We start from the raw sequence: 27,440 nt of genomic DNA, 5'->3' as shown, positions 1-27,440 counted from the left end.
GGCAGCTGCGAAATTTTGGAACCATCTAAACTCCCTAAGAAATGAGACGAGCCTAGAACAGAGATTTATAACTACAGCCCAAGGTGCTAGGCTTGAAGGGGACGAAGCTATTGAATATATAAGAACAAAAGTGACAGAAAAATTTCGACAAAGAAGTACTCTACGCACCACAATAGACAAGGATGAATCAAGTGGTGCAATGGCTCCATTTTCACAACAAGAGTGGGTAAGGGCTGAGAAAAGGGTTCCTAGTAGTACATCAACAGGCCCAGATGGCATTTCAATTAGGCTGATAAAGACATTAGGTCTGAAGTCTAAGCAGGCTTTGAGAGAGGCAGTGAGCACAATAATAATCGATGGTGAAGTTCCCGATGGATGGAAACTTAGCAGGATGAGCATGATCTATAAAGGAAAGGGGGACAAAGCTGACATAAACAACTACCGTCCTATAACAGTGACATCAGTGGTCTACAGGCTGGCGATGCAGATTATAAAGGAAAGACTGCAGGCGTGGATAGAGGATGAGGGGGTGCTGGGGGAACTGCAGAATGGATTTCGGAAACACAGGAGGTTGGAAGACAATCTGTTCTCACTGACGCAGTGCATCGAAATAGCAGAAAAGGAACACAGGCCCCTGTGGCTGGCATTTTTGGATATCAAGGGAGCGTACGATAGCGTGGTTCAAGAGGAATTGTGGGGAAGACTGGACACACTAGGCGTGGAACATGTAGTCACTAATCTTTTAAAGGGTATCTATAATTTTAACAAGGTAGTTATAAAGTGGGAAAAACAGGTATCCAAGCCTGCAGAGGTAAAACGGGGGCTTAGGCAGGGGTGCCCCCTGTCACCCTTATTATTCATGATGTACCTACAAGGATTAGAGGCAAAATTAGAGGGAAAGGGACTGGGCTTCAACCTCTCTTTAGTCAAACAAGGAAAACTTATTGATCAGGCACTACCAGCATTAATGTACGCAGATGATATAGTGCTAATGGCCAACAACAAGGAAGATTTGCAGAGATTGATGGACATCTGCGGTAATGAGGGAGATAGGTTAGATTTTAAATTCAGTAAGGAAAAATCAGCAGTCATGATTTTCAATGACAACGAAGGTAGTGAGCTTAGAATACAGGAGGTCACGCTAGAGATAACAGATAAATACAAATATCTGGGCGTATGGATAAGCAATGGGACCGAGTATCTGAGGGAACACGAAATATACGTGACGACTAAAGGTAACAGGAATGCAGCAGTCATGAAAAATAGGGCACTGTGGAATTACATTAGGTATGATGTTGTGAGAGGAATATGGAAAGGGGTCATGGTTCCTGGGCTGACGTTCGGCAATGCGGTCTTGTGCATGAGATCAGAAGTTCAAGCAAGATTAGAAATTAAGCAACGTGGAATAGGTAGGCTTGCTTTAGGAGCTCACGGGAATACACCAAATCAGGGAGTACAAGGTGATATGGGATGGACATCATTTGAGGGCAGGGAAGCTAGCAGCAAGATAAAATTTGAGAAGCGATTGAGAGAAATTGGGGAAGAGCGTTGGGCTAGGAAGGTTTTCAGCTACTTGTACAGGAAGAATGTCCTTACAAAATGGAGGAAGCGAACCAGGAAGTTGACTGGTAAATACTTAGAAAACAGCAGGTGGCCAAACCAAAAAGAACTATCGGTTAAGAAGAAAGTGAAGGAAACGGAGACTGACATGTGGAGAATGGGCATGATTAAGAAGTCCGCACTAGAGGTCTATCGAACGTTTAAGCAGGAAATTGCCAAGGAAAGGATCTATGATAATACTCGGGGTAGTTCTCTACTGTTTGAGGCCAGAACGGGAGTACTGCGAACCAAGACATATCGGGCCAAATACGAAGGGGTAGACACAGTACGCAGTGCGTGTGGAGAGGAAGAAGAAACTGCCGAACACTTGATAATGTTCTGTAAAGGGCTTCACCCTATAGTTCAGGATGATGGCGCAGAGTTTTTCAAAGCACTGGGGTTTAGGGACTGGGAGGGCAAAATAAACTTTAAGCGGGTAGACTTCACTAGAAGGAGGTCGTCTGATTGGTGGCTAAAGTGAAGGCGCGAGTGAAAATTAAACCCATCACTGCGAAGTACGAATCCTCAACTTCATTATTTAAAGAAAAAAAAGATAAATGTAATGTTAGTTCACTAAGTATTACGGCTAGGTGGCGTTAGCCACCGCCCGATCTAAAGTGTACAGCCACATCCATCCATCCATCCAACCGAAGATCTCAGAAGCGTCTGCATTGGGAGCGCGCGTGAGTAGCCCGTGAAAGCGTGCATTTGCTTGTTTTTTAGCGCCTTTGTTGTGCTTGAGAACCTTTATCAGTGTATGCACACCTGCTAAGCGCATTAGTGCACGAGTAAATATGCAGACGCGCAGAAATTGCGCCTGGGCATTTATTGTTTCAAAAGCCTGCCGACACACACACACACACACACACAAAATATGTCGTACCATCAGCATTTGCACGGATCCGCCTAGCTTTCCACTCAAGCAGCGCTTTCAGTGGCGCTACATCATAAGTGGCTACTGGTGATCTACAAAGAGGGAAGTATCAAAACCGTGAATAAATCATAGGCTCGTTCTGTCGGCAGTTTCCATTTCCAGAGCACTCTTCCTCATATAAGCACACACGCGCTCGATTGTTTCATAAAAACCCCAATTATAAGTAATGTTGTCACCACATTTATATCTTAGTTTTAACATCCCATTTTTGCGGAAGATAATAATTAATGCTTTCTGAAAGGCTTTCTTGTTTTAACCGCGTGCTTCCGCACTCACTTTGCTTCTTTTATGCAAGCTCCAGGAGGCCGAGCTGAAAGAACGCCTGTACCTTCTAGTCATGAACTCTATGCGAAAGGGGTTATCTTAAGCATATTAAAGAGACCCAGTTATATAATATACACAGCCTGTCTGTTACTAGGCGTCAATTCACTGTAACCAGCTCTCACTTCGTATCGACAGCTTAAATTGTACTGCTTTCCTAATATGATATTCGCGTGACGCCGTTGCAAGCGAGAAAATTTATGACGATGTTTAGTATCATAGACGGAGTTCTTTTATTAAGTGTCAGAAGTGCAGGCAGTCGTTGGTGATTTTTGTTTTGAGAAATGTAACTTGTATGTGCACCCCCTTAACAATATCCATGCAATGCCCCACAGAAGAGCAGCTATTTTTACGCCGTGCATTTTTTGTCCAACTACGTTAAACTTGAAGTAGTTTTGAGACCTCATACTGTCCTAACTGTACTAATTACGAAAGTCTTTCGTAGTGTAGGGGGTTCAGATTCTCTTCCTCACCCCTTTACTTACGGCCTCCTGGTTCTGCGTGTGTTTGACACGGTATTTTTGTTTTCATCTCACAACTTTCTGAGCGCAGCTAACTTCCAATAAATCGACTCAGTTATTCAAAATATTGTACACTCCTGTTTAACGAAGAAAGTGTTGAGAGAAGAAATCAGAATAAGGCACGCCCTTTCTAAACAATTTTTGATCTCTCACAAGAACTTTTATGGAGCTCAAATTCAGTAGATTGGTGTGTCATACTTCAAGGGTTATCACATCATGTGCTAGGCATGAATGATGGGTAGGTACGGAGAAATCTGCATCAAAAGGCGCACCGGAGAAGCCGGAGTGAATAGCAGTTCCTGCGCGCGGCACGCGGCTACATCAGTACTATTCGACTGCATCGCTGCCGCTACGGGCAACGCGGAAAGCATCAGGCGGCGAGGTGCGGTCACGCAACTCAACACTTCTAGTACACTCTAACAATGTTCTCTGCTGCTGCTTGGTTGGCCGCCTTCCTGAAGTGACCCGGCGGTGGCAGGATCAGGAGTTGTGATGTTTGCACGCCTGGTGGTGATTATTGTCTTTGCGCGTCTTTGCACTTTCATGCGCGCCTTTGCGTCTTTTTGTGCGCTGTTTCATAAGAAATCATGGCTCAGCATAAGCCCATCAGTACATTTTAAGTAAGTTTATTCGCCTCTGAGATTAGCAAGTGCCATGGTTGCCAATTTTAAAAGCTAAGTACAAAGACTCTTACCCTACGTAGGTGGCGCCGCTAAAAATGATAGGCGTTTCATGCTCATTTGACAGGCAAAAAAAAATTTGGAGGCAATTTTTTAGGAGCCACCATAGCTATGGTACAAAACGTGTGCAGCTGTGCCGCCCGCGCGTGCAGACGATGCAGCACTGGGCGCCGTACCCGCCTCTAGTAACGCGGTGTGTTTTGTCAACATGTTTGCGCTTCAGGTCTGCCAACCACTTTAACTTGCTATATTGTTACTGCAGTAACATGTATAGCATTCACGTGGCTTTATAATTTTTAGTTTTATTTGCTTTTTCATTCTTTACAAGACCCGAAAACGCAAAAACAAACTTCGCTTGAGCCGTGGCTAGAGCCGACCAGCCCTACGCGAGTAGCGCCACTGCCATTATTCTGATTGTTTCTGACCGCGAAAAAGTTAGTTTTCTGCTTGGTTGGTTTCGATCGAGGTGGTTTGTTTTGCTGTGCCTCCGCCGAGCCCTCATGAACGTGGTCGCGAAGATGGCACGTCCCGGGTGTTCGTATCGTCACCGTGTTCTGGTTTTCCGCGTTGGTCGCCTGGCTTACTCTGAATAATCAACGTCCCAAGGCTACATGTACGGTTTACTCTTCAAAGAACGGTTGCTTCATCGAGAACTTCATCCCGCAGTATCACCATGCCTGCCTCCTGCTCTGCGTACGGCTGTGCCAGCACCGGCGGCCGACTCTGTGTAAGTAGTGTTTCACGCACCGTAAAAAAAAAGAAAAAAAATCGTAAAAACAAGCTGCCCAGTAGATGGCTGCTGTGAAATGAAGTAACTTCAACCCTTCGAAAAGGGCAGTACATTGCTAACCGCAGTTCTCTGCTCGAAAGATTTCCTTGACAGCGACTACTATCGGAATTTGTTGTCAATGCATGTTATTGCAATTCTGGGGAAGTTTCTCAAACGTGGTGGCGTCGATGCTTGTTCACGAATGAAATTAATCGCAGGCGCTGTGAGCAGCATTATAGAATAGACAAAACTACGAGATAAGATGTCGAGTGTTGCAGCTTGTTATGCTCCTTGTAGAGATTGTTATGAGTTTCACCGCCAGGGCGAATTAAGTACTGAATGTGATGACATTAAAATGCAGTGCTACAAGAAAAAAAAATAGCAGCTAACTCGTTTGGATTCGATACCGCGTAGCTCTATAAAGCGCTGGTGCAAGAGAATACAGCCGCTCCAAGGAGAAAAGTGGTTTTCGCGCAGTCTCTTCGCGATCGACCGTGCTCTTCTTATCGAAGTTCATAGTTGCTGCTGTAGTCACCCCCACACCCCGGTGTGGCCTCATGCTCATTCAAGATGGGTGCGTCATTTCTTCGCCGCCTCTCAAGCAATCGATAGCAGCCCTTGTTGGCGGGTGGATCTGAATGCATGCGCCCTCCATGCCACGGGTATAGACGTCAAACACGAGATTTTTGCAGACACCTAGCGCCACTTGTCAACGCAGTTTTGAGTAGTGCAAAGCCTGACTCCATTGCACAGTTTGCTGCGCAATCAGGTGCAACTACAGAATACAAAGCAACAATTGAGCTAAATAATAGGTATCTTTGTGTATTGAAAACTTACAAAAAGAGCTACGAAATTCTCTCTGCTAGTCGGACGTGTCACTGAACTGCCGTCAAGTGCTTGCTGGTTCACTCGCAAGAACGTGCGTGCGCGTCGTGAAGCTGTAGACAACTAGGTGACGCGGGCAATAAACATCGCACACACCTCGACCACCGATAACCTGAAGTTGCGCAGCAGTGCGCCTTAGGGCTTTGAAGGCTCTAAGTTTCGGCATGCGAAAATGTACAGGTAAATCGAAAAATGATCGTGACCACAATCAGTTGTTTTCTTGCCGTTGGCCTCCACAATTGCTGAAGCTATCTTGGAGCTATATAGACCTCGGTTTTGCCTTTCATTGTACACCGAGAAAGTGGACACGCATGTATTCCCATTTGCACTAGATCCAAAGCAAATACAACCGTCAACATAACATTCGAGCAACAGTTCAACGCATAGAAAGCGAGAGATCGATGGATAACGCAACTGCAATGGCGAAATTCTCCAGTGTGATTCGTGGCAGACATAGAGTTAATATTGCCACCCACACGTAGTGGGTCGACTGCAAGAGCGGCTCTCAATCTGAAGGGAAACAAAAGATTGTTTCTTCTAGACTCGAGAGCCAGCCACGACTGACACATCGTCCCAGAGCTAGCTACTCGGTGGTTTAATAAATCCTCAGTACTTGTGATTCATCGTGACAAACTGGTTGAGGTGCTGGGTACTCTCACGGATGCTGCAGACCCCCCCAGAAAGCCGTAGTACGAGTCCAGTGCCAGTCAATACTCCCATGCATCGACCAGCCGCTGAATCAGGGGATTGCTTCCGGAAGTCGAGGATGCTGCTCCCACCCTGTCGGCAGACATGACCAGCGCTTCGGTGCAAACCTCGCCAACCGGCACAAGAAGCACGACGTCGAACCGCTATACGTTGGAAAGCCCACAGCACCGGCGACGTTCCATGGTACGAAGCGCGAGGACGTTGAGGGCTGGTTTGTGGACTTTGAGTGCGTAGCCACCGTGAATCAGTGGGACGATGCGGCGAAACTGGGTCGTGTCTACTATCTCGAAGACGGGGCACGTTCGTGGTATCAAAATCGAGAGGAGCAGCTGACGACGTGGCCCGAATTCTCTCGTAGACTTCTACAGACATATGCCAGTGCTGATTGCCAAGAAAGAGCTGAACGAGCTATTCTGGCCCGTGTCCAGTCGCAAAACGAAACTGTGACCACGTACATCGAAGACATGACGAGGCTCTTCCGACGGGCCGATTCAAGAATGACGGAGGACAAAAAGTTGCCTCACATGATGCGCAGTGTCAAGGACCAGCTTTTTGCAAGCCCTCCGAAAACGGTCGCGGAGTTCTTGTCCGAAGCTGTGACAATGGAAAAAATGCTGCAGCAGCGATCCAATCAATACGACAGGCAAGTCAGTAACATGTCCACTGCCGACATTTTCACCGCCACTGGAACTAGCAATGACTTTCTACGTGAATTCATCCGTAATATAGTATGTGAAGAGTTGCAAAAGGCTTGTGTAACACCTCATCCTAAGGTTAGCTCTATTGCAACTGTGATCAAGGATGAGCTGCACCAGGCCCCTTGCCTCCTGATACAGCTGCGCCAGCTCCTTAAAACGCCCTGCTGCATCGCCGCCATTGTTCGTTCATGCTGTCCCTGCTGTTTCACTCGAGTCAGCACAGCACATACCATACTACGAAGGCACGTACACGCCACCGCCCCTGCCCTTTGTCCGTGGCGCTTCTGTCGCCCATCGTTCGGTGCAACCGGTCCAGTACATCGACGATCGGCACACGTCTCCTCGGAAGTCTGATGTTTGGCGCACACCCGATCACCGGCCTCTATGCTTCCACTGCGGAGAAGCTAATCACTTGTGCCGCCAGTGCCCATATCTTCGTCTTGGGCTTCGCGGCTTCTTTGCGTACTCGCGGCCACCACGTTACGGGCAGAGACCTTGCGACATCGAAAACTACCTCTCCCAGCAGCATGCACTACCGTCTGCCAGGCGCCAGTCGCGCTCGCCATCATCGAGGGGATTTTCATCAACGACCTAGCGGTATTCTACCGCACGATCTCCCAGCCCCCGCCGGGAAAACTAGCCAAAGTGACCTCTGGAGGCGGGGTCACTGAACGTCGAAGCGCAGAAGACCTCCTATTGACCCAGAACCGTACAGAAATCGGTCCGACGTCACCTGCTGCTGCAAAGGATAGCCGACTGTCATTCGACATAGCAGTGACAATTGATGGTTGTGTAGTTAATGCATTAGAGGAAACTGGTGCAGACTATTCTATACTGAGCAGGAAACTGACAAGGCAGCTGAATAAAGTAATCACGCCGTGGCATAACTCGCAGATTTAGACAGCTCGCGGCCATGTCGTTACTTGACTAGGCGCCTGCACAACAGAGTACAGATTCAACGGTATACATTCTTAGCAAGCTGCCTTGTTCTACATGAATGCTCCCGTGACGTCGTTCTGGGAGTTGACTTTCTACAGGAAAATGAAGCTATCATTGATCTGTAAGAGCACCGCGTCACATTCTCAGCCTAGCGAGCAATCAACGTGCAGGATGACGGAAGGCTTGTCGACGTACTCCGCATTTCTGAACAGAGCGTGACTCTTCCTCCATGAGCAAGTGTTCTAGACTACGTAACATGCTGTGGTTTGAGCAATGGCAATGTGGAGGCCGAGACAAATTTAGAACACCTCCTGCAGCAAGGCATCTGTGTAGCCAGAAGTGTAATACACGTTCGTGATGGCCGATCTGAATTCCTCGTACCTTTAGCAACGAGCATCGACTCCTTTTCTGTGGCACTTCGATAGCGTTTGCCCACGAAGTGGCAAACGTAACCAACTGTCTCACGTCAAAATTAGTGGATACCACAGACATCTGTCCACCGATAACCAGACTGCGCTGCGAGCACTCTTGTTCAAGTTCAGGTCTTGCTTCGCAAATTGTTCAAAGATTTGCCAGACGTCCATCACTCAACACAGGATCATCACGTACGAGAACACACACCCTGTGATGCAGGTTTACTGTTTAATAAATTGTTGCTCGGAGGGAAAGCCTCGGAGCTAAGAAATGACGAAGCCGTTTAAGGTGTGAAAAGAAAAGTAGAAACTTTAAGCCTAATAGATTCCGCTAGGTGGCGTAGGGCGGTGATGACGTGCTGACATCGCTCTCCGCTTTATGAAACACTTTCAGGCAGAAATTTGATTCAAGTCCACTTGAAGTGTGCGTCATCTTTTTCGTGAAGTTGCGAGGATTCGAAGGACGCCAAAATCTGGGACCTGGACCAGCTTCACGAGAAACAATCAACATTCGAAGACACGACCTGCACGAATGCAGCTCACTGTATCACCGGCTTCGGTCGGGGGCGCTGGGACGCTAAACCGTGCGGGATGCGGGGACGGGTGTGTGTGCGTCGATCGGCTCAACACCATCCGACCGAATTTCTCCGAAATTTTCTGACCGATTTAGAAGTCGATGGTAAGTGCCATTTAACCTCCTTTTCGGACTATACGCCTTGCGCAGGGGAAAACGGAGGTCAGCCCATGCCCCTGTATTTACTGAGCATGCATGCATAAGGACGCCTAGAAGTTCTTCGTCTAGATGGACGTCGACGAAGACCCTCCCGGCGCATCTCTGGTGTCGGAGAATCAACCAAATGACGCGAGTAGCATCTCATCAAATGAGGAACCAAGTAACGACGCGCCAGCGCCCAGCGCCGCGTCTCACGACGCGGGTGTGGCTCTTACTTGGACGGGGGAAGGCTGGCACACCGTCCTTTCCCGCAGAAGAAAAAAGAACCATAAACAAAGCCAGAAAGAACCCGAGAAGGGACTAGAGAAGAAAAACGAAAAGTCAGCAGCCCATCCGCCTGTCAACGCAGCACTGGACAGCCAAGTCAAGCGGGAGTTCCAGCGCAGAAAACGCCGAGGTCCAACGCCCCTTCCAAAGAAAGACATAAAAGTTATCCTGAGACCGCACAAGGGCCTCACAGTGAAAAATCTATTTGGATCATAGCTCTCTATGGAGTGATAGAGGCCTGCCGGAACAGCTTTGGAAGAGACAGTTTTTTGCTGCGGGTCCACCCCGGATCGAGCATCATAATATTGTCCACGCCACACGAACAAGTGGCGGGCAGGTTGAGAGAGATCAACCAATTGAAAATTAGAGGACGGATTCACCCCTTCAATACGTACGTGGCTGACCCAGAAGACGTGCTGTGAGGCATCGTTCACGGACTACCGCCTGGAACCACTCAGGCCAACCTGATGGCAAACCTACGAATATGGACACAAGGGCTGAAGATAGAGAGAGCCAGGATGCTGGGCTCTTCGAAGTCAGTAATAGTAACTTTTACGGGTGACGTGCTCCCCAGGTGTATATATTTTATTGAGTGCAGAGGTGATCTGTTATCCATACAAGCCTACCGTACAGGTTTGCAAGATTTGTCGATCAACTGGACACCGAACCGATGTGTGCCCGACTCCGAACGCCAACGTGTGCTTCAAGTGTGGGACGTGTGATCCTACTCAAGGACACGAATGTGCCCTGAACTGCGCCATATGCGGTGAAAAGCATGCTACAGGAGACAAATCGTGCAGAAAGAAACTGAAAAATGTAGCTCCTTGAAAATCCCAAGTGGAGATGCCTCGAAGACAGAGTATACGTACACCGAGAAGGATTTCTCGCAACTTGAACAACACCAGCAGAAACCTCCTCGTTGGTTCAGCTCAGGCCGAGAAGCGACGCTTCAGAAGCGGCAGACATCTAGATCCAGCTCCAGATCATGATCGAGATCGAGATCAACATCAAAGACCCCGCAACAGCGAAACATCAACAAGCCTGCGGAGGCCCCTGGCAAGCCAAGCTTAAAGAAAACACTGAGCAGCAGCTGGGAAACAAGCTCCGCCCATGCCAGGAAAGAAGAAGCAGCAGCAGCAACCAGTGGCCTTAGTACGGAGGACGTACAAAACAACCAACCAAACAAGGTGAGCTGGGCGAGTCCAGTGCCTCCCAATGTTCCGGTAAATGATACCCCCAGTATAGGAAAATTATAGAGGAGAACAAAAGATTAACACAAGAAATCAAACAGCTTAGAAATCAAATGGCTGCGGAGCGGAAAGAGTATAAACTGGCCATCTCTTCAATAGAAGGCAAATTAGAAAATGCTATTAAGAAAATACAAAACCCAGGGTCGGTAGGCAACCCCACCGAGGGCAATAAAGAAGCGCGAGAGCGTCTAGCCCACATGAAGGACAACGCAGAAACGAACGAGGAAACGATAGATGAAAACTCGTTCGCTACTCAATCAGAAAGCAGTGAACTAGTAAAGCAAGTGCAGACGTAGGTTCAAGCAAACAGGAAAAGCATAGCTACTTCACATAAACTTCTAGCTGATTTCATGGCGGAAATGAAAACGTTTGTTGTAGAAGAACTGAAAATTCAGAGGCAGTATGTTAACGATGCTGTGGGAGGCTTGCAGAGGGCACTAAACAAACGCTGTCTGTCCGCCCCAGTTATTGACAAACCATCCAATGCGGGCCGTGACAGCTTGGATACGACCATGCAGCATGGCCAAAAATAATACAAAAAGTGTAGAACATTTAGAGATTTGGCAGTGGAACTGTCGCACTTTTCACAAGCGCGCCGCAGCACTCCAAAATTACATGAACTCGGTACCAATTCAGCCAGACGTAATATGCCTGCAGGAGGTTGGGCCCAAGATAGTAAAACTGCAGGGATATAATTGTTTACAAGATCCAAATTATCCCCGCGTAGCCTCGCTGGTCAGCAAAAGTATTGCAGCAAAGGTTGAGCACATAGAAAGTTTGCGGATAAATCATCAGATAATCACCCTCCTTCCTCCGAAGAGAGGCAAAGTGAAAACGGTAATATTAAATATATACAGCCCTCCTAAAGATAAACACGAGGACTTTGGTGCACTGCTTAAAGATGTCATCGGCATTGCAGGGGCGAGAGATCGACTTGTGGTATAGGGTGAATGGACCCAGCACCACCTGGGGTTATTCGAGAGATTCTCCTAAGGGAACGCGTCTCGAACACGCCGTAATCTAAACTAGAATTGAGCACAATTACTCTACGCACAACACCTACGAGGCTGGGTAACAGCGTAAGTCGAGACGCGTTCCCAGATCTGACATTCACACGTAATATTAACGACCCTAACTGGACTAACATGGAAGAGAATCTCGGCAGCGATCACTACATAATCAGCATTTCCCTGTCAACTCCAAAACTACGTAAGGTCATAGGAGACGTGGTGATCATTGATTGGGAAAGGTACAGACGATGCAATCCCCCACCCGACTCTGTACGGGAGTCGATTGGAGATTGGTCAGAGTACATAATCTCAGTTCACAAGCAAACATCTAAACGTATCGCAAGAACAGCAGGCGGCGTATGCTGAAAAGGTGGAAAAACCAGCGACTCAACCAAAACCTTCTCCGCAGAATCGCTGCTTTAGGAGAGGAGACAAATCAATACGCTAACAAAATTGCAACTGAGGGATGGATCCAGTTCTGCAGTTCACTACAGGACACTCTGAGCACTGCAAAAACTTGGGCCATCCTAAGGAACATGCTTGACCCAGAAAAATCAAAATCGGCCACGAACAGAACACTACAACGAATAATGCATGATTTTCCGGGCACAGAGGAGGATTTAGTACAAGCACTTAAGAACAGATACATAGGAGAGAATACCAATAGTTGCAGTATTGAAATGCAGTACACTGGTGCGAAAAACGAGAGACTCGACGCCCCATTCACCAAGGAAGAGGTTTTTGCGGCTGCCCAAGCAGCCAAGAGACATTCTGCCCCTGGTTCAGGTCAAATCACAAATGCAATGATAAGGAAACTCAGCGATAAAGTTATAGAGGCACTAACAAACAATTTAAATGACAACTATTAGCTCAAAGAGAAGATACTCGAGGAATGGAAAGTAGCGAAAATTATTACGATACCGAAACCCGGGAAGAAGCCATCCGTGCAGGCACTCAGGCCCATATCTTTGACGTCATGCATGGGAAAGCTTTTTGAAAGGGTTATTCATAATCGGCTCCAAAACTTTATAGAGGACAATGGCCTTTTTCCAGCCACTCTGCTGGGTTTCCGCAATGGCCTCTCCAAACAAGACGCATTTCTCCCATTACAAGAGGAAGTTTTGAGCTATATACCTACAGGAGGAGAACATCTAATACTAGCCCTTGATTTAAAAGGAGTTTTCGACAATATCTTGCATAAAGCCATCCTAACAAAATTAAACAACATCGGATATGGGACAAACACCTACAATTACATCAAGGCATTCCTCACAGAAAGGCAGGCTTCGATAAGCGTAACACAAGTCACGTCAGACGCTTTTGAGATACCAAACAAAGGTACCCCTCAAGGAGCCATCCTCTCTCCCCTGCTCTTTAATATCGCCATGTTAGGACTCACGCGAGCTCTGGATGAAGTTCCTCAGTTAGGATACACTCTCTATGCGGATGATATCACCCTATGGGCAATGCGCGGACCTCTGGATAACAAAGAGCAGACACTTCAAGAGGCTGCAACAGCAGTTGAAAACTTTGCGAAGGCAAGCGGGCTCAGCTGTGCCCCAGAAAAATCTGAAATTATCAGGGTACATGGAAAAAGATACCAAAATAATGGAAGCATCGACATACACATTGAAGGTGTGAAAGTACGTGAGGTGACCGTCGCACGTATACTGGGTTCAAAGTAATGGACGAGCGAACCATACAATAAACATATTAAAATCAGCCACGAAACAAGTTGAACGAATGATCCATAGAATAACATACCACAAACAGGGAATGAAGGAAGGAGACACAATTAGATTAGTACAGGCACTTGTTCTGTGTAAGGTTACGTATAGTCTATCTTTCCACGTGTTAACCAAATCAGAAGAAGAAACCATCGAGTCTATAATTAGGGGCGCCTACAAAGTGGCCATAGGGCTACCGGTAAGCACACCAACCCAAAAGCTTTTGGACCTCGGTATATATAATACATAACCTGAGCTAAAGACAGCGGTACTGACTGCGCAGAGAAACCGTCTAAGTCAAACGAAAGTGGGGAGAGAGATACTTGCTAGGGTGGGCTTCCCGCCATACCCCCAGAACCTGGACGAGGTTCTTGTAGAAATCCCGGATTCCGTCCGCAGCAATGTCTCGATCTCACCGCTGCCCAAGAACATGGACGTAAAAACAAACAGAAAGCGGCGATAGGAAAGAATGTGATGGCTCCGAAAAACATTAAAAAACAAATCAAATGTTTTGTATGTGAACGCTTCGAGGTACAATTTTAAACGGTCAGTTGCATCAGTACTTAGCAACGACAACGGCATGGGGACATGTGCATCGCTGTACACGTCCTCAATCGCCAAGGCAGAATGCTTAGCCATTACCCTTGCAATCAAAGCACAGGAACAGAGAGATGAGCCGCTGACAACTATCATTTCCGACTTGCAGGAAGCGTGCCGTTTTTTTAAGAGGCCGCCTTCCGATAAAAATAGGCGAATTCTTAGACAGGAGATTGAAGAACAAATACAGGCTGATCTGGTGTGTACGAAGGATACGCAGGCCTGGAGGGGAACGAAAGTGCCGACGCTTGTGCTCGAGGGCTCACGAACCGAGCAGAGCTTCGACAGCACATTCGACCCTTTGAAACACTCCAGCAGGAAGCTATTGAGGAGGATAATGGCCCATCCAGAATGGCCCCTCGTGAAATTCTTGCTAACCAGCGAGGCATGCGACAAAAATACAGCACCCCCCACAAATCATTAGAAGGGGAGGACGCAATTGACCTCCGCCAAATTCAAATAGGAGTCTTTCCCAATCTTCAAAGATTACACAAAATTTTTCCAATGCTGTATGCGCATGCGTGACCGTGGTGTGGCGGCTCGCCATCGCTCTACCACATTTCGTGGGGATGCCTAAAACAACCACCAAATTTGGATATTTTTTTAGGTCAGTAAAAGCTTCGTAATACTTTCGAGCAATGGGAGGCACAGCTCGCCAGCTCTGACCCAGAGGTGCAGCTTGCACTTCTGCGTCACGTCAGGCAGGCGGCGGCAGCCAGTGGAGCCCTGGACTTAGGGCCCCACCCATCAAGCTCATGACCCCTGTCCCACACCATTGCAAATAAAGTTTTTTCTTCCTTCCTTCCTAAGCCTAGCTAACCAAAAAAAAGAGATGAAATTGCAATGTACAGACACCCAGTCTAAGCTGGCAAATAAAAACATGTCCTGTAAGCTGTCCAGCTATAATGTTTACAAAAATCAACAGTCACCGGTGCCGTTGATGGTGGCGGTGGCTTGTTAAGTTGAGGCGGCGGACGCTGGCGATGTCTCAGCAGCTGGAGTCACGCGCTGACCAGTACGGCGATGCTTGGCAGAAGACGAGGTAGCCCTTGCCTTAGCAAGAACTGCGGCCGTTTGCCTGCTGGCTCGTTTCGAGTAGCTGATCACCACGCGGAAAGTTCCACCCTCCACGGGTAGTTCGGGATTGGAGACGAAGCCCGGGCACCTGGAACGTGACCTTGAACAGTCACGGCGGGAACGAACACCTGGGACGTGACCTTGGACAGTCACGGCCGGAACTCTGGAAGGCCGCGTACCTCCGAGTACACCGTGGGTAGCTGGAGCGTCCTGGCCTTGCCTGACTTCACGCGGTCGGGTCCGCAACCCGACACCGCAGTCGCGCGACACCCGGAATCTGCACTCCAGCCAGCTCGATCTCGTTCTGCCCCCGACTCATCTTCCTCTTCTTCCCTCTCGTGCATTGGCAGTGCAACCTTTCGCGCAAACTTCCTCTTTCTTTCGGCGGGCCGCAGTTTCATGCGTGACGTTTCGCGCCAACGTCATCATCTTTCCGCCGCTCAATTGAGAAGCACCGGTGCCGTCGCCTTCGAGCCTGTTGTACATAATACCACGGTGTCACCACACTTCACTGTCACCACCACTTCACTATACTACACTAAAATAGGCCCCTTTTTGGAAAAGTTTTTCTGCACAAAAAATTGCTGCTCAGTTCTTAGATGAAGTCACCTAAAACACACATGTGTCTCACACAGTTCTCTACATCGTCCAAAGGTTCACATTCACTAACCACTATATATACACGAAGCAAAAAAAATTATGAACTTTTCTAGCATATAATGAAAATCCCCAAGTTAGCCTGATAACTACACCACCTTTTTTCATATATATCCTATTAGGTAAAAAAAGAACTGCATGTCAAGTCAATGTATTATTGCATGTAACTTCTTCAACTGCTCACATGAAACACCCTTTCGTGGTCCTCAATCAAGATCCAAGAGAAACCACCAGAAAATCGAACTTGACGCTTAAATTATAGCGTCCCAAACATGACAATCAATCGCCCTAACCAATCGACAAGAGTGAGGACTTCGATGCCAGAAGAATAATTGCCGACCATAAGCTCGTCTGAACCTAAAGCTGTGTATCACCAGACGACCAATCTCTAAATCACAAGCATACACGCTGGAATGGCTGTATGCCAGTCAGCAGCGTTTCCTCCAGGCGCGCCAGTACAACCACGTCTGAATTACTTGATCCTTCCCAGGAACGCCTTGCTTGAGCTCGTAAGCTGACAATTGTTCATACACCTTTAGAGAACCGATTTCTTCAACCAAAGATGCCAGAGAGCATCAGTTGGCATCCTTCCTCGTACAATGACCTGCTGGACCATTACTCCCTTCGTGTTCACCTTCCATCACTTCAGCTTTTTGCCTTGCTCTTTCATCAAAACTTTCAACCCCTCTGCCTGGGTCATCGTGCCTACCCTCATTACCACTTAGAGCTGACCTACATTGGAACTCTACTCTTTGTTCTTCAATAAGTTTTTTTGCATTTTGCTCCAGTTTACTCATGGCAGCATCATCTACAATCTCTCGAGAACTCAAGCCCTCTCTCTGTATGGGCGAGTTATATTCAACGTGAAAAGCTGTGTGCATAGCGCCTGTTGCTACATTCGGTGGCCCAAAACAATAGGCAGAAACTAGATCGGAGCTTTCATTACGGCATTCATCGGCGTTAGCTAGGAGACCTTTTACTGCTCCTTCAATGGAGCTCTTCAGAGACAATCCTACTTCTACATGAAGTTTGCTTGACTTCTCGCAGGTTTTAACACACCCTTTACTTTGAATGGAAGCATTCCCGTGCTTCAATAAGTGCCCCGTGTCTCCTAGTTTCTTGGCTACCCACTTCTCTGTCATACTCTTCCCTAGTTTCATTCTCTAGCGAAAGGTCATGACGAGGTACAGTATCAGCCTCACACAAATTCAAATCGTTCGTGATGTTTGCTGTCAGAGCACACCTCAGCCACTGGTTCACTCCTCTGTATTCCCAGCTGCCCCCTTTTTGCCATCGCTAGTGTCTCTAATTCGAGTTTTTCTTTCACCGCCTTTCGCCCTGCAGCCCGTTGCTCACGCTCTCTCTCCATTTGCTCTTCATACCACAGCCTGAACTCCGTTCCCTTCAGACCCATGAGTTCAGCCAATTCTAGTATCTTCCACGTGCTGGTCATGGTTCGCACCACCTCCGACAATCCTGATAAAAAACAAACGACTTTATCCTGCCGTGGACGTCAATTTGTGATGCAGGTTTACTGTTTAATAAATTGTTGCTCGGAGGGAAAGCCTCGGAGCTAAGAAATGACGAAGCCGCTTAAGGTGTGAAAAAAAAGTAGAAACTTTAAGTCTAATTAACAAAAAAAAGAGATGAAGTTGCGATGTACAGACACCCAGTCTACGCTGGCAAATAAAAACATGTCCTGTAAGTTGTCCAGCTATAATGTTTATAAAAATCAACAGTTACTGGTGGCGTTGATGGTGGCGGTGGCTTGGTGAGTTGAGGCGGCAGACGCGGGCGATGTCTCAGCAGCTGGAGTCACGCGCTGACCAGCACGGCGACGCTTGGCAGAAGACGAGGTAGCCCCTGCCTTAGCAAGAACTGTGGCCGCTTGCCGATGCTGGCTCGTTTCGAGTAGCTGATCACCACCCGGAAGGTTCTACCATCCACGGGTGGTTCGGGATTGGATTCGAAGCCTGGACAGCTGGGACGTGACCTTGAACATTCACGGCGGGAACGAACACCTGAAACGTGACCTTGAACAGTCACGGCCGGAACTCTGGAAGGCCGCGTACCTCCGAGTACACCATGGGTAGCTGGAGCGTCCTGGCCTTGTCTGACTTCACCCAGTCGGGTCCGGAACCTGACACCGCAGTCGCGCGACGCCTAGGATCTGCACTCCAGCCAGCTCGATCTCGTTCTGCCCCCGACTCGTCTTCCTCTTCTTCCCTCTCGTGCATTGGCAGTGCAACCTTTCGCGCAAACTTCCTCTTCCTTTCGGCGGGCCGCAGTTTCATGCGTGACGTTTCGCGCCAACGTCATCATCATCTTTCCGCCGCTCAATTAAGAAGCACCGCTGCCGTCGCCTCCGAGCACGTTGTACATAACACCACGGTGCCACCACACTTCACCGACACCACCACTTCACTATACTACACTACACGCCCAATACACCAGTACCCCTACCGCGTGTCGGCTAAAGAATGTGAAGCGATACGTATGCAAGTCCGTGAAATTCTTGACGATGGCATTATCGAACCATCCAACAGCCCGTGCTCATCTCCAGTCGTGCTTGTCAAAAAGAAGGACGGGTCGCTACGCTTCTGCGACGACTATCGAAAGCTTAACAACGTGACCAAAAAGAATGTGTACCTACTGCCACGCATCGACCATTCGCTAAATAGACTTCGTCATGCCCATTACTTCACTTCTCTCGATCTCAAAAGTGGGTACTGGCAAATCGAGGTAGATCAGAGAGACCGCGAAAAGACAGCCTTCATGACTCCAGACAGCTTATACCAATTTTGAGTACTCCCTTTCAGCTTGTGTTCAGCGTCGGCAACTTTCCAGTGAATGATGGACACTGTCCTCACAGGGCTCAAGTGGCAGACTTGTCTTGTCTATCTTGATGATGTGGTGGTCTTCTCTGCCACGTTCGAGCAGCACCTTCACTGCCTGCGCAGTATGCTGAAGGCTATCTGATCGGCGGACCTCACACTAAAGCCACAGAAGTGCCACTTCGCCTATGAAGAAGTAAAGTTTCTTGGACATGTAGTTAGCGTCGAAGGAGTCCGGACCGATCCAGACAAGCTTGCCGCTATTGCCGAATTACCAGCTCCTGTCGATAAGAAAGCCGTCCGGCGCTTCCTTGGTTTGTGCGCCTACTATCGCCGTCTCATTCACGGCTTTTCACAGATAGCAGAACCTCTGACTCGTCTCACAAGGGACGACATGCCGTTTGTCTGGGAAAACGAGCAACAAGCAGCTTTTGATGAACTGCGACAGCGCATGCAATCAGCGCCCGTTCTCGCTCATTTCGACGATGATGCTGACACGGAGGTCCATACTGACGTTAGTAACATTGGGCTCGGTGCAGTGCTCGTTCATCGTCAAGAGGACATCGAAGGAGTGATAGCCTACACCAGCCGCTCTCTATCCTGTGCTCAGGCGAATTATTCTACTACGGAGAAAGAGTGCCTCGCAGTCGTGTGAGCAATCACGAAGTTTCACTCGTACCTTTATGGTCGTCCTTTCGAGATAGTGATGGACCACCACGCCCTCTGTGGATTGGCAAGCTTGCACGACGCTTCAGGACGGCTAGCACGGTGGAGCTTGCGGCTGTAGGAATTTGACGTCATCATCGTCCACAAGTCCGGCCGTAAGCATGAAGACGCTGACACACTGTCATGCGCACTTCTTCATGTCGTCAGTCAGGAAGCAGAGGAAGATGAAGGCTTCCTGGGTGCCATTAGCTCATCGGACTTGAGCTTGGTAGTGAAATTACGCAGAGATTAGTCCTATCATCGATCATTTAGAGGGCCAGGGCATAATCATACCACGTAATTTCTTCTGCTCATTGACATTGTTCTGCCTTCGAGACAGTGTGCTGTACAAGAAGAACGCTCGTTCGAACAACCGTGCCTACTCCTGGTGGTTCCTTGAGACATGCGAGACGACGTCCTCTTCGCTTGACATGATGAACCCACATTCGGTTATCTGGGCTACTCACGGACACTTGCCAGAGTGAGCGAGAGGTACTATTGGCCAGGACTTTCGGCGAGCGTCAAGAAGTAAGTCAAGAGCTGTCGGGAATTTCAGCGTCGAAAGCAACCATCTGTTAAGCCAGTTGGTTTGCTTCAGCCCATTGAAGCACCTTGCACGCCGTTCGACCAAGTCGCATGGACATTGTCGGGCCATTTCTCCTGTGTGCGGACAGCAACAAATGGGTGACCGTCGCGACCGACTATTTCACACGCTACGCTGAGACGCAGGCAATCCCACGAGCCACGGCTTCTGAGGTAGCACAATTTTTCATGCGCCACATCGTGTTACGACACGGTGCTCCTTCCAGTATAATAACGGACAGAGAGACGGCATTCACGGCGCAGCTTATGGACGAAGCTTTGTAACTGAGCAACACGAGACACCAAAAGACAACTGCGTACCACCCGCAAATCAACGAACTTACTGAGTGACTGAATAAGACCATCGCAGACATGATCTCAATGTACATCGACCTACAGCACAAAGCATGGGACCGAATCTTACCTTACGTGACCTTCGCCTGTAATACAGCCGTGCGAGGGACCACGCAATTCACGCCATTTCTGTTTCTTTACGGCCGCAAAGTGCAGACCATGCTGGACTCTATGCTATCGTGTCAAGACGAACACGAGTTGGCAACTGACGCTGAAGAATTCGCAGAGCGCGCTGAGGAAGCCCGGCAGCTCGTTCGACTACACATCAGCCAGCAACAGCAGGCATACGCACGGCCCTGTAACTCCCGCCACAGAGAAGTGTTTTACAACCCCGGAGACCAAGTTTGGGTCTGGATGCCCGTCCGCCGCAAGTTACGGAGCCGGTATTTTGGCCCTTTTCAAGTCTTACGTCGCGTCAGTGACGTGAACTACGAAGTGGTTCCGGACTCAACATTGCAGGCACGAAGCAGGACACGGCCGAGGCCGGACGTCGTTCATGTATTGCGCGTAAAACCACTTATTGCGTGTGGTTCGTAACTTTTTTTTTGGCCATACATTGCTCTTTGTGTTATTTATTTATTTTTGTGATCCTGCTTCTTTGTTAATTGATTTTTTTATATGGGCATGCTCTTTAGTTTCTACTTTTACTTTATCCAAATTTCCGATTTCTTTTTTTTTCACGTTCCTATGTGATAACATCAGGGTGGTGCTATGTACTTTTCTTTCCCTCTTTTGGGACTTTTTTTTTCTAAAAGGGGGATAATGCCACCCACACGTAGTGGGTCGACTGCAAGAGCAGCTCTCAATCTGGAGGGAAAAAGAAAATCGCGTGTTTCTTCTAGACTCGAGAGCCAGGCACGACTGATGCATCGTCCCAGAGCTAGCTACTCGAAAGTTTAATAAACCCCCATAGTTTAATAAACCCCCAGTACTTGTGATTCATCGTGACAATGTACAGACCCTTTATATTAACTCTATCGTGCCAGAGAAAGCGAGCTTCGTATCATTGATCGTAAGATAGATTGCTCTTGTATGCACTTCATCACTTTGACATCGTGTGTATGCCTAATTTAACGCTTTTGGGCATGATAGAATGAGGGTCGTACTGCTTTGCTCAAACTCGATGCCCTGCGATGCTCGCTTGCTCTTAAAGTGCCAGTTGCCGTATATACAGCGAAATAACTTGAACATCTCTCGCATTGTACCCGAAGGTTGTTTTGATGAACTTTCTACTTTTCTGAAGTGGGGTTCAATTTAAGGAAGAAGCTTGCAAGGTCCTTGATTTTAAGAAAACCGCACCTCAAGACCAACAAAAGAGGAGGGCCTATGCACGTTCGCTTGCGGACGGCTCCCTTTGCACTACCTAACTATGGCCGGCGCATTGATGGGGGCGATGGTGGCAGCGTTTTTTGCAGCGCCTCCTGGGCAGAGTCTGATGTCTATCGGCCGGCTTGTTTCATCTCTGCTTAAGTTGCGTTCGTCGCCTCCGCTCATGCACTCTTACGCTCGGGTAGAAATACTCTTAGCAGAGCTATGTTATTGGTTTCGAGGAGGAGAAAGGCTTTGTTTATGCGAAAAGGGAAGGGTGCGGTTGTGGAGGGAGAATAGGAGTCTACTGTGTATAGCGCTCCCCTATGCCCTTGCCCAATCTAGAATTTATTTCTGCATCTCGTTAAACTATTGTACGGAACATTACGGTCACGGCAAAAACCCATCGGAAGTGTCCACAATTGCTATACAGTAAAAACTTATTGAGCCAATTCACCATGTGACAGCGGATCACCACTGAAGTTGTGTAACACAAGGGTGCAGAGGTACTAGAAGTCTCTTTTGAATTTACCATATGCTCTAGTAATGTTTTGCGTTAAAAAATATACCTGGTGTCAATAATGTTAAAAAGGCCATTTCACAGAAATTCTGCTGTCGACCTCATTGGTTGTGAACAACAAAAGAAAACCATTGTTTATGACCACAAAATTGAGAAAGATGCAAAGAAAATAAAGATCATCATTATCAGTGACAATTGAACACAGACCTTTTGCGTGACAAGCAGGTGTTTTACCCCAGAGCCACGCGATTGCTGGAAGCTACCTAAGAGAAAAAAAAGAAACTATGTGTGCCATGTAGTAGAAGGCATTCCTTCATGTTATATTGTAGGCATTTTATATTTTGTGAAAGAAGCATGGAATCTTGCCAGGCATCGAAGCTCATGAATTATGCGTTGAGTGGGTGTTTCAAAGGGTCACCCATTACAAAGTGCTTAGCCATAGCTAATCATCATCATTAACTAAGTGAGCAGCTGCGCAAGCTCTTCGGTTGCCTTACAGATGAGTTGGGGTGCCTCACTGATTCACAATAAGAGTGATTCTAAGGTAGGGGACACTGTGCTGCTGTACTTGCAGGAGGCATTCCAGGTTAGCTTTAAATTACCGATGTAAATTGCACAAACATTTATTTGATTCGGCATGGTTGAGGCATTCACCAAGAAACGAAGCTAGGCTAACAATTGATAAGACAATGGACGCAGGGCACGATTGGGCTGTCACCTTCTAGCATTGAATACGAAGCACAACTATTCTCTAAGCTTTTGGCCACGGCATGCATTGTCTTTCTCGCTTGGTGCGTGAACTTGGGGTCTAATGCATGGTTTTCAAGAATCATTTGTGCAGGACGCGTCTTTTTGTCGTGTTCTCCATTTTGCAACAATTTAGCAGATATTCAAGTTTCCAATGTAAAACCACTCACAGAAATGTGCATCTGTATAGGAATGTCAATAGCTTGAAGCACTGAAGAAGTGCTTGACGTCAGATAAAGAAGTAAGAGCCGTAGAATCTTTATGTAAATTTGCCCTTGGAGGAGCAGCAATGGTTGAAAGTGTAGCTGGCACTGTTTCTTAGGCTTTTACTGACTGAAGTTTCTATACATTGGCCTGTAAAATGTGCTTTGAGTAAGAGCTTTGTACTACTAGCATAGTACATGACAACTAATTACGCTCTCACTCAGCTTTGTGGAAGCAGTAGTAAAATTACACTGCAATAAAAATGAAAGTATGATGACGACACATTTGTTACTACAGAGTGGTTGTGAAACGACATGCGAGGCCAATTGTCAACTCTAGCTCGCTTGTAGAATTACCGCATGTTAGAATATTCTAGTGTATCATCGCCATTTCAGTGCGCGTCGTGCACATGTGGATTCACACAAGCATTTTCAGTATCTGATAACATTCTAATAATCATTCCGAATCCACGTACATTAAATAGACTATGTCTGTTAGAAAAGTATCAGAGCTTTGATGAAAGAAAAAGAACTGACATAATTACAGAATTGGAAACTTAATCCCCCTCAAAGTAGTCCCCTTGGGACTCCACACACTTCTTGCAGCTGTGCTGCCATTGTTGGAAGCATTCTGAGAAGGCCTCTGTCTGAATAGAGTTTAGCGCTGTTGTTGTTGCAGCCATAATGCCCTTTGTCTGAAAGGGCTCTATTTCAATGTCCTCATGAGTTTGAGAAACAGACAGAAGTCGCAAGTGGCCATATCAGGAGAATATAGAGCCTGTTTAACTACAGGAGTCTGGCTTTTTTTCTACAAAGTCTGAACCAAGTGGGAGGAATGTGCAGGAGCATTGTCGTGGTAGATTCACCAGTTTCCTGTTAACCACAACTCAGGTTTCTTGTGCCTCGCAGCATAACATGGACGAGCGAGGACATCCCTGTAGTGCTCTTAGATGATTGTTTGACTTTTTGGTGCGTACTCGTGGTGTACCACACTGCGGGAGTAAAAAAAACCACTCGGCACCACTTTCACGTTACTGTGCACTTGGTGGACCTTCTTTGGTCTTAAGGCGCTTACGTGAAATGCTTTCACCGGGACGACTGGGATTTGAATTCTGGGTTGTACCTGTACACCCAAAACTAGTCATCATTGATAATGGTGTTCATGAAGTTAGGGTCACTGCTTGTGAAATACAGCATGTCCTGTGAGACTTCAACAGGCAGTTGCTTTTGTTCCTCCGTGAGCAGTTACGGTACGAATTTTTCTGCTACTCTCATCATGGGCAAATCTTCACGGTCACAATGGAATGTGCAGAGAAGGCACTCATGCCCATTTCTTTCCCATTTTCCTAGACATTCACACGACGGTCCCACATCACCACAGTGTCTACTTCGGCAATGACCAGGTCGCCTCGGCATATTAGTGGCCGACCGGAGAGTGGCTTATTCTCCACCGATGTGCGGCCAGCTTTAAACTGGTTGGAGCATTTCTTAATCTGGCTACGGCTCATAGCGTTGTCACTGAAAGCCGTCTTGATTTTTCGATTGGTTTTTACTTGGCTGTCGCCCAGTTTTTGGCAAATTTTGATGCAGTAGTGCTGCTCCAGTCACTCCGTCATTTTGCTTGCAATGAAAAACCGACGAGACCTCTGCGCACTTCTTCACTAAAACGTTGTGTCCCAGCGACTTATGCTATTGGCAGGTGGGAAAAAATTCACGCTTGCGCACAAAGGCTTAAAGTTGGATGACACAAGCGCGATGTTTTCAAATTCATCAGGTGCTCAAAAAAATAAAGCGCGAGTAATGTGTAAGTATGAGCAGCATTGATGGCAATTGCGAAAGGCAAAGTTTCTGAAAAACCTAAACCATGCAATTTCAGTCGTATAAGTGGTATCACTAAATTGTTTAAACATTTCTGGAGAATATCCATTTTAGTTCTTATCATATCGTTCTGTTTTAGTTATTACCATGACTTCCTCATTTATGGATTGGTAATTTATATTTTTATAAACTGTCGCAGCTTCTTAGACAGTTGCTATCTAGAGACACAACCATTAGGCACACATCAGGATCAAGCCATTGTTGCAAAACAGATAGTGTAGGACTGCTTTCATTGTATTACAAGGCAATAACCGTCGGCATGATCACTCGTAACATTACTGGCCAATTTATTTTAGGATGACATTGCTACAGAGCCAGTACGTGATGAAGCATGGGGCCTGGCTCCTGAGTCGGGAAAACCCGTAGCAACATCAACAGAGCCAGCATGTGAGCTTGGCCGTGTCACCAATAAATCCGTTCAAGTGCGGCTACCCACTCGCCATGAAGAAGCATCACAAGCAGATGAAAAAAAGCTTCTGTCAACAAGTGCTACACAAACAGAGCCACAAGGTGCTTCTCCAGGTATGTCTCTGCATTTTCCATTTCATAAATTAAAAAGAGTCAGTTTCACTGTATGGGTAAAGCAGTGAATGCTACAGGTACAATTTGAAATGGTATGCCAAGTTAACCTAGCATTGTTACGTGATTGAGCACTGCTTGAAAGACGAACGCTTCAGAAGAAGGATTGGACGAAGGTGAGCGCATTGCACTTGTGTCTGTCTAGTCCTTCATCTGAAGTGTTCCTCTTTCAAGCAGTGCGCAGGAACGTAACAATGAATAGCTACCAAATCAACCTAGCAAGTGCCCTTATTAGCCTAGCAGCTCACTTTTTTAGTATAGGATTTGGCATCACTCTACAAAATGTTTGCACAAGGGGAAGTTGTTGGCCTGTCTTTAGTCATGTCTTTGCTCTCGGGGGACTGCTGTAAATTATCAACAGAGTGATGGGAGAGAGAAAACGAGCGGAGAGTGCACAGTAAAATTGAGAGGCAGGATAACGTTTGACAATTTTTCGCTCTGGCCATCGCACCCAATATGAAGCCTCATGCAAGGGGCTGAAGCTTTGGTAGTCGTTCGGCCATTTCTGTAGTGATTGTTATAGCTTAGCAGTGGCCATAGCAATGGTGTACTAGGCAGTAACCAGTCCTGGAAAGCAGACGTCGTCATTGAAGGGGATTGAGGCAATGGCTAAACCCTTTGCTGTCCAAAACTTTTACCCACTTTCCGGCTCTACCGATCTAAAAGTATTTCGCCAGTGTCTGGCGCCGCGAAGAAAAACGCACTCTGAAATAAAAACTCTCAGGATAGTTACCGTATAAACGCGTGTAAGGGCCGCACTTTTTTTTTTCAGGAAGTGAGGGCTAATTTTCAGGTTGCGGCCCATACACGGAACTTTTTTTTGGTGAACTAAAAACAACGTACCAGTTAGTGAACGAAGAGCGTTTATTGCAGTATGCCGCGTGTGCACTTAATTGTCGTCACTCGACGAGTCCTCTAACTCGGAGTCCGAGATAGTGTGTTGCGGAGCACCATCATTCCACAACAGTCATCTTCGGTGCCATCCAGGCTGTTGGATATCCCAGTGACCTTAAAACTTCGGGACACAATGTCTGTCGACACCGAGCTCCACGCCGACAATACCCAACCGAGAACAGTAGCAAGCGGTGCCCTCTTCAGCCGTCCGGTCGGCGTCTGCTCATCGTTGCCGGTTGCCATCCATTCCGTGTAGAGTCTTCGGAATTCAACTTTGAATGGTCGATACACGCTCACATCCAATGGTTGCAACATTCCTGTGAGGCCACCTGGAATCACGGCCATGTCTGTGCCGACACGGCGCAGCTGCTCCTTCACCTTATCGGTAAGGTGGCCGCGGAAACTATCCAATACTAAAAGTGAATGTTCGGCCAACAAAGCTCCCGGTCTGTTCTGCCAAACACTTTTCACCCAGTCTAGCACCAAATCATCATTCATCCAGCCCTTCTCTTGGGTTCTAACTATGATGCCCTCGGGGAAAACTTCGTTGGGAATTCCTTTTCTTTGCAAAACAACGTACGGGGGTAGCTTTCGCCCGTCTGCGGTCACACAAAGCATCACGGTGCAGCGTTGGCGCTCAGCGCCGGTGGTCCGCACGGCGACACTCTTCTTGCCTTTTACTTTGACTGTGTAGTTCTCAGGAGAGTCAAACCACACAGGAGTTTGATCAGCGTTCGCTACTTGCGACAACAAATAACTGTGCTGATGGCACAGGCCGATGACATGCTTGTGAAAACTAAGCACCTTGTCGGTATAGTCTTCTGGCAGCCGCTGGCACAGCGTGGTCCTTCGCCGAAGAGAGTGTCCCTTTCTTTTCAGAAACCTTCGCACCCAGCCAGCACTAGCCTTGAAATCCCCGGCCGGTATAATTTTCGCACGTGCCAAGGCTAGTGCCTTCATGCGCAGCATGTCTGTAGTGAGCGCGAAACCATCGTTCCGCACCTCAGTCACATAGCAGAGCAACTCCTCTTCCAAATAAGGATACTTGCAC

The 27,440-nt window shown here is 47.5% G+C and overlaps 1 protein-coding gene across 1 annotated transcript in view; it reads left to right on the top strand.

Moving 5' to 3' along the window:
- Positions 1-4,373: 4,373 nt before the first annotated feature.
- Positions 4,374-27,440, top strand: part of LOC142776471 (uncharacterized) — an 82,249-nt gene continuing 59,182 nt past the window's right edge. The window contains exons 1-2 of the mRNA XM_075880199.1: positions 4,374-4,782; positions 25,213-25,438. Coding sequence (XP_075736314.1) covers positions 4,729-4,782; positions 25,213-25,438 — 280 coding nt within the window. The 5' untranslated portion in view covers positions 4,374-4,728. The remainder of the gene's footprint in view (positions 4,783-25,212; positions 25,439-27,440) is intronic.

This window comes from Rhipicephalus microplus, chromosome X (genome assembly GCF_043290135.1).
Source record: "Rhipicephalus microplus isolate Deutch F79 chromosome X, USDA_Rmic, whole genome shotgun sequence".
NCBI classification, from domain to species: domain Eukaryota; kingdom Metazoa; phylum Arthropoda; class Arachnida; order Ixodida; family Ixodidae; genus Rhipicephalus; species Rhipicephalus microplus.
This window is presented reverse-complemented; position numbering and strand designations above follow the sequence as displayed.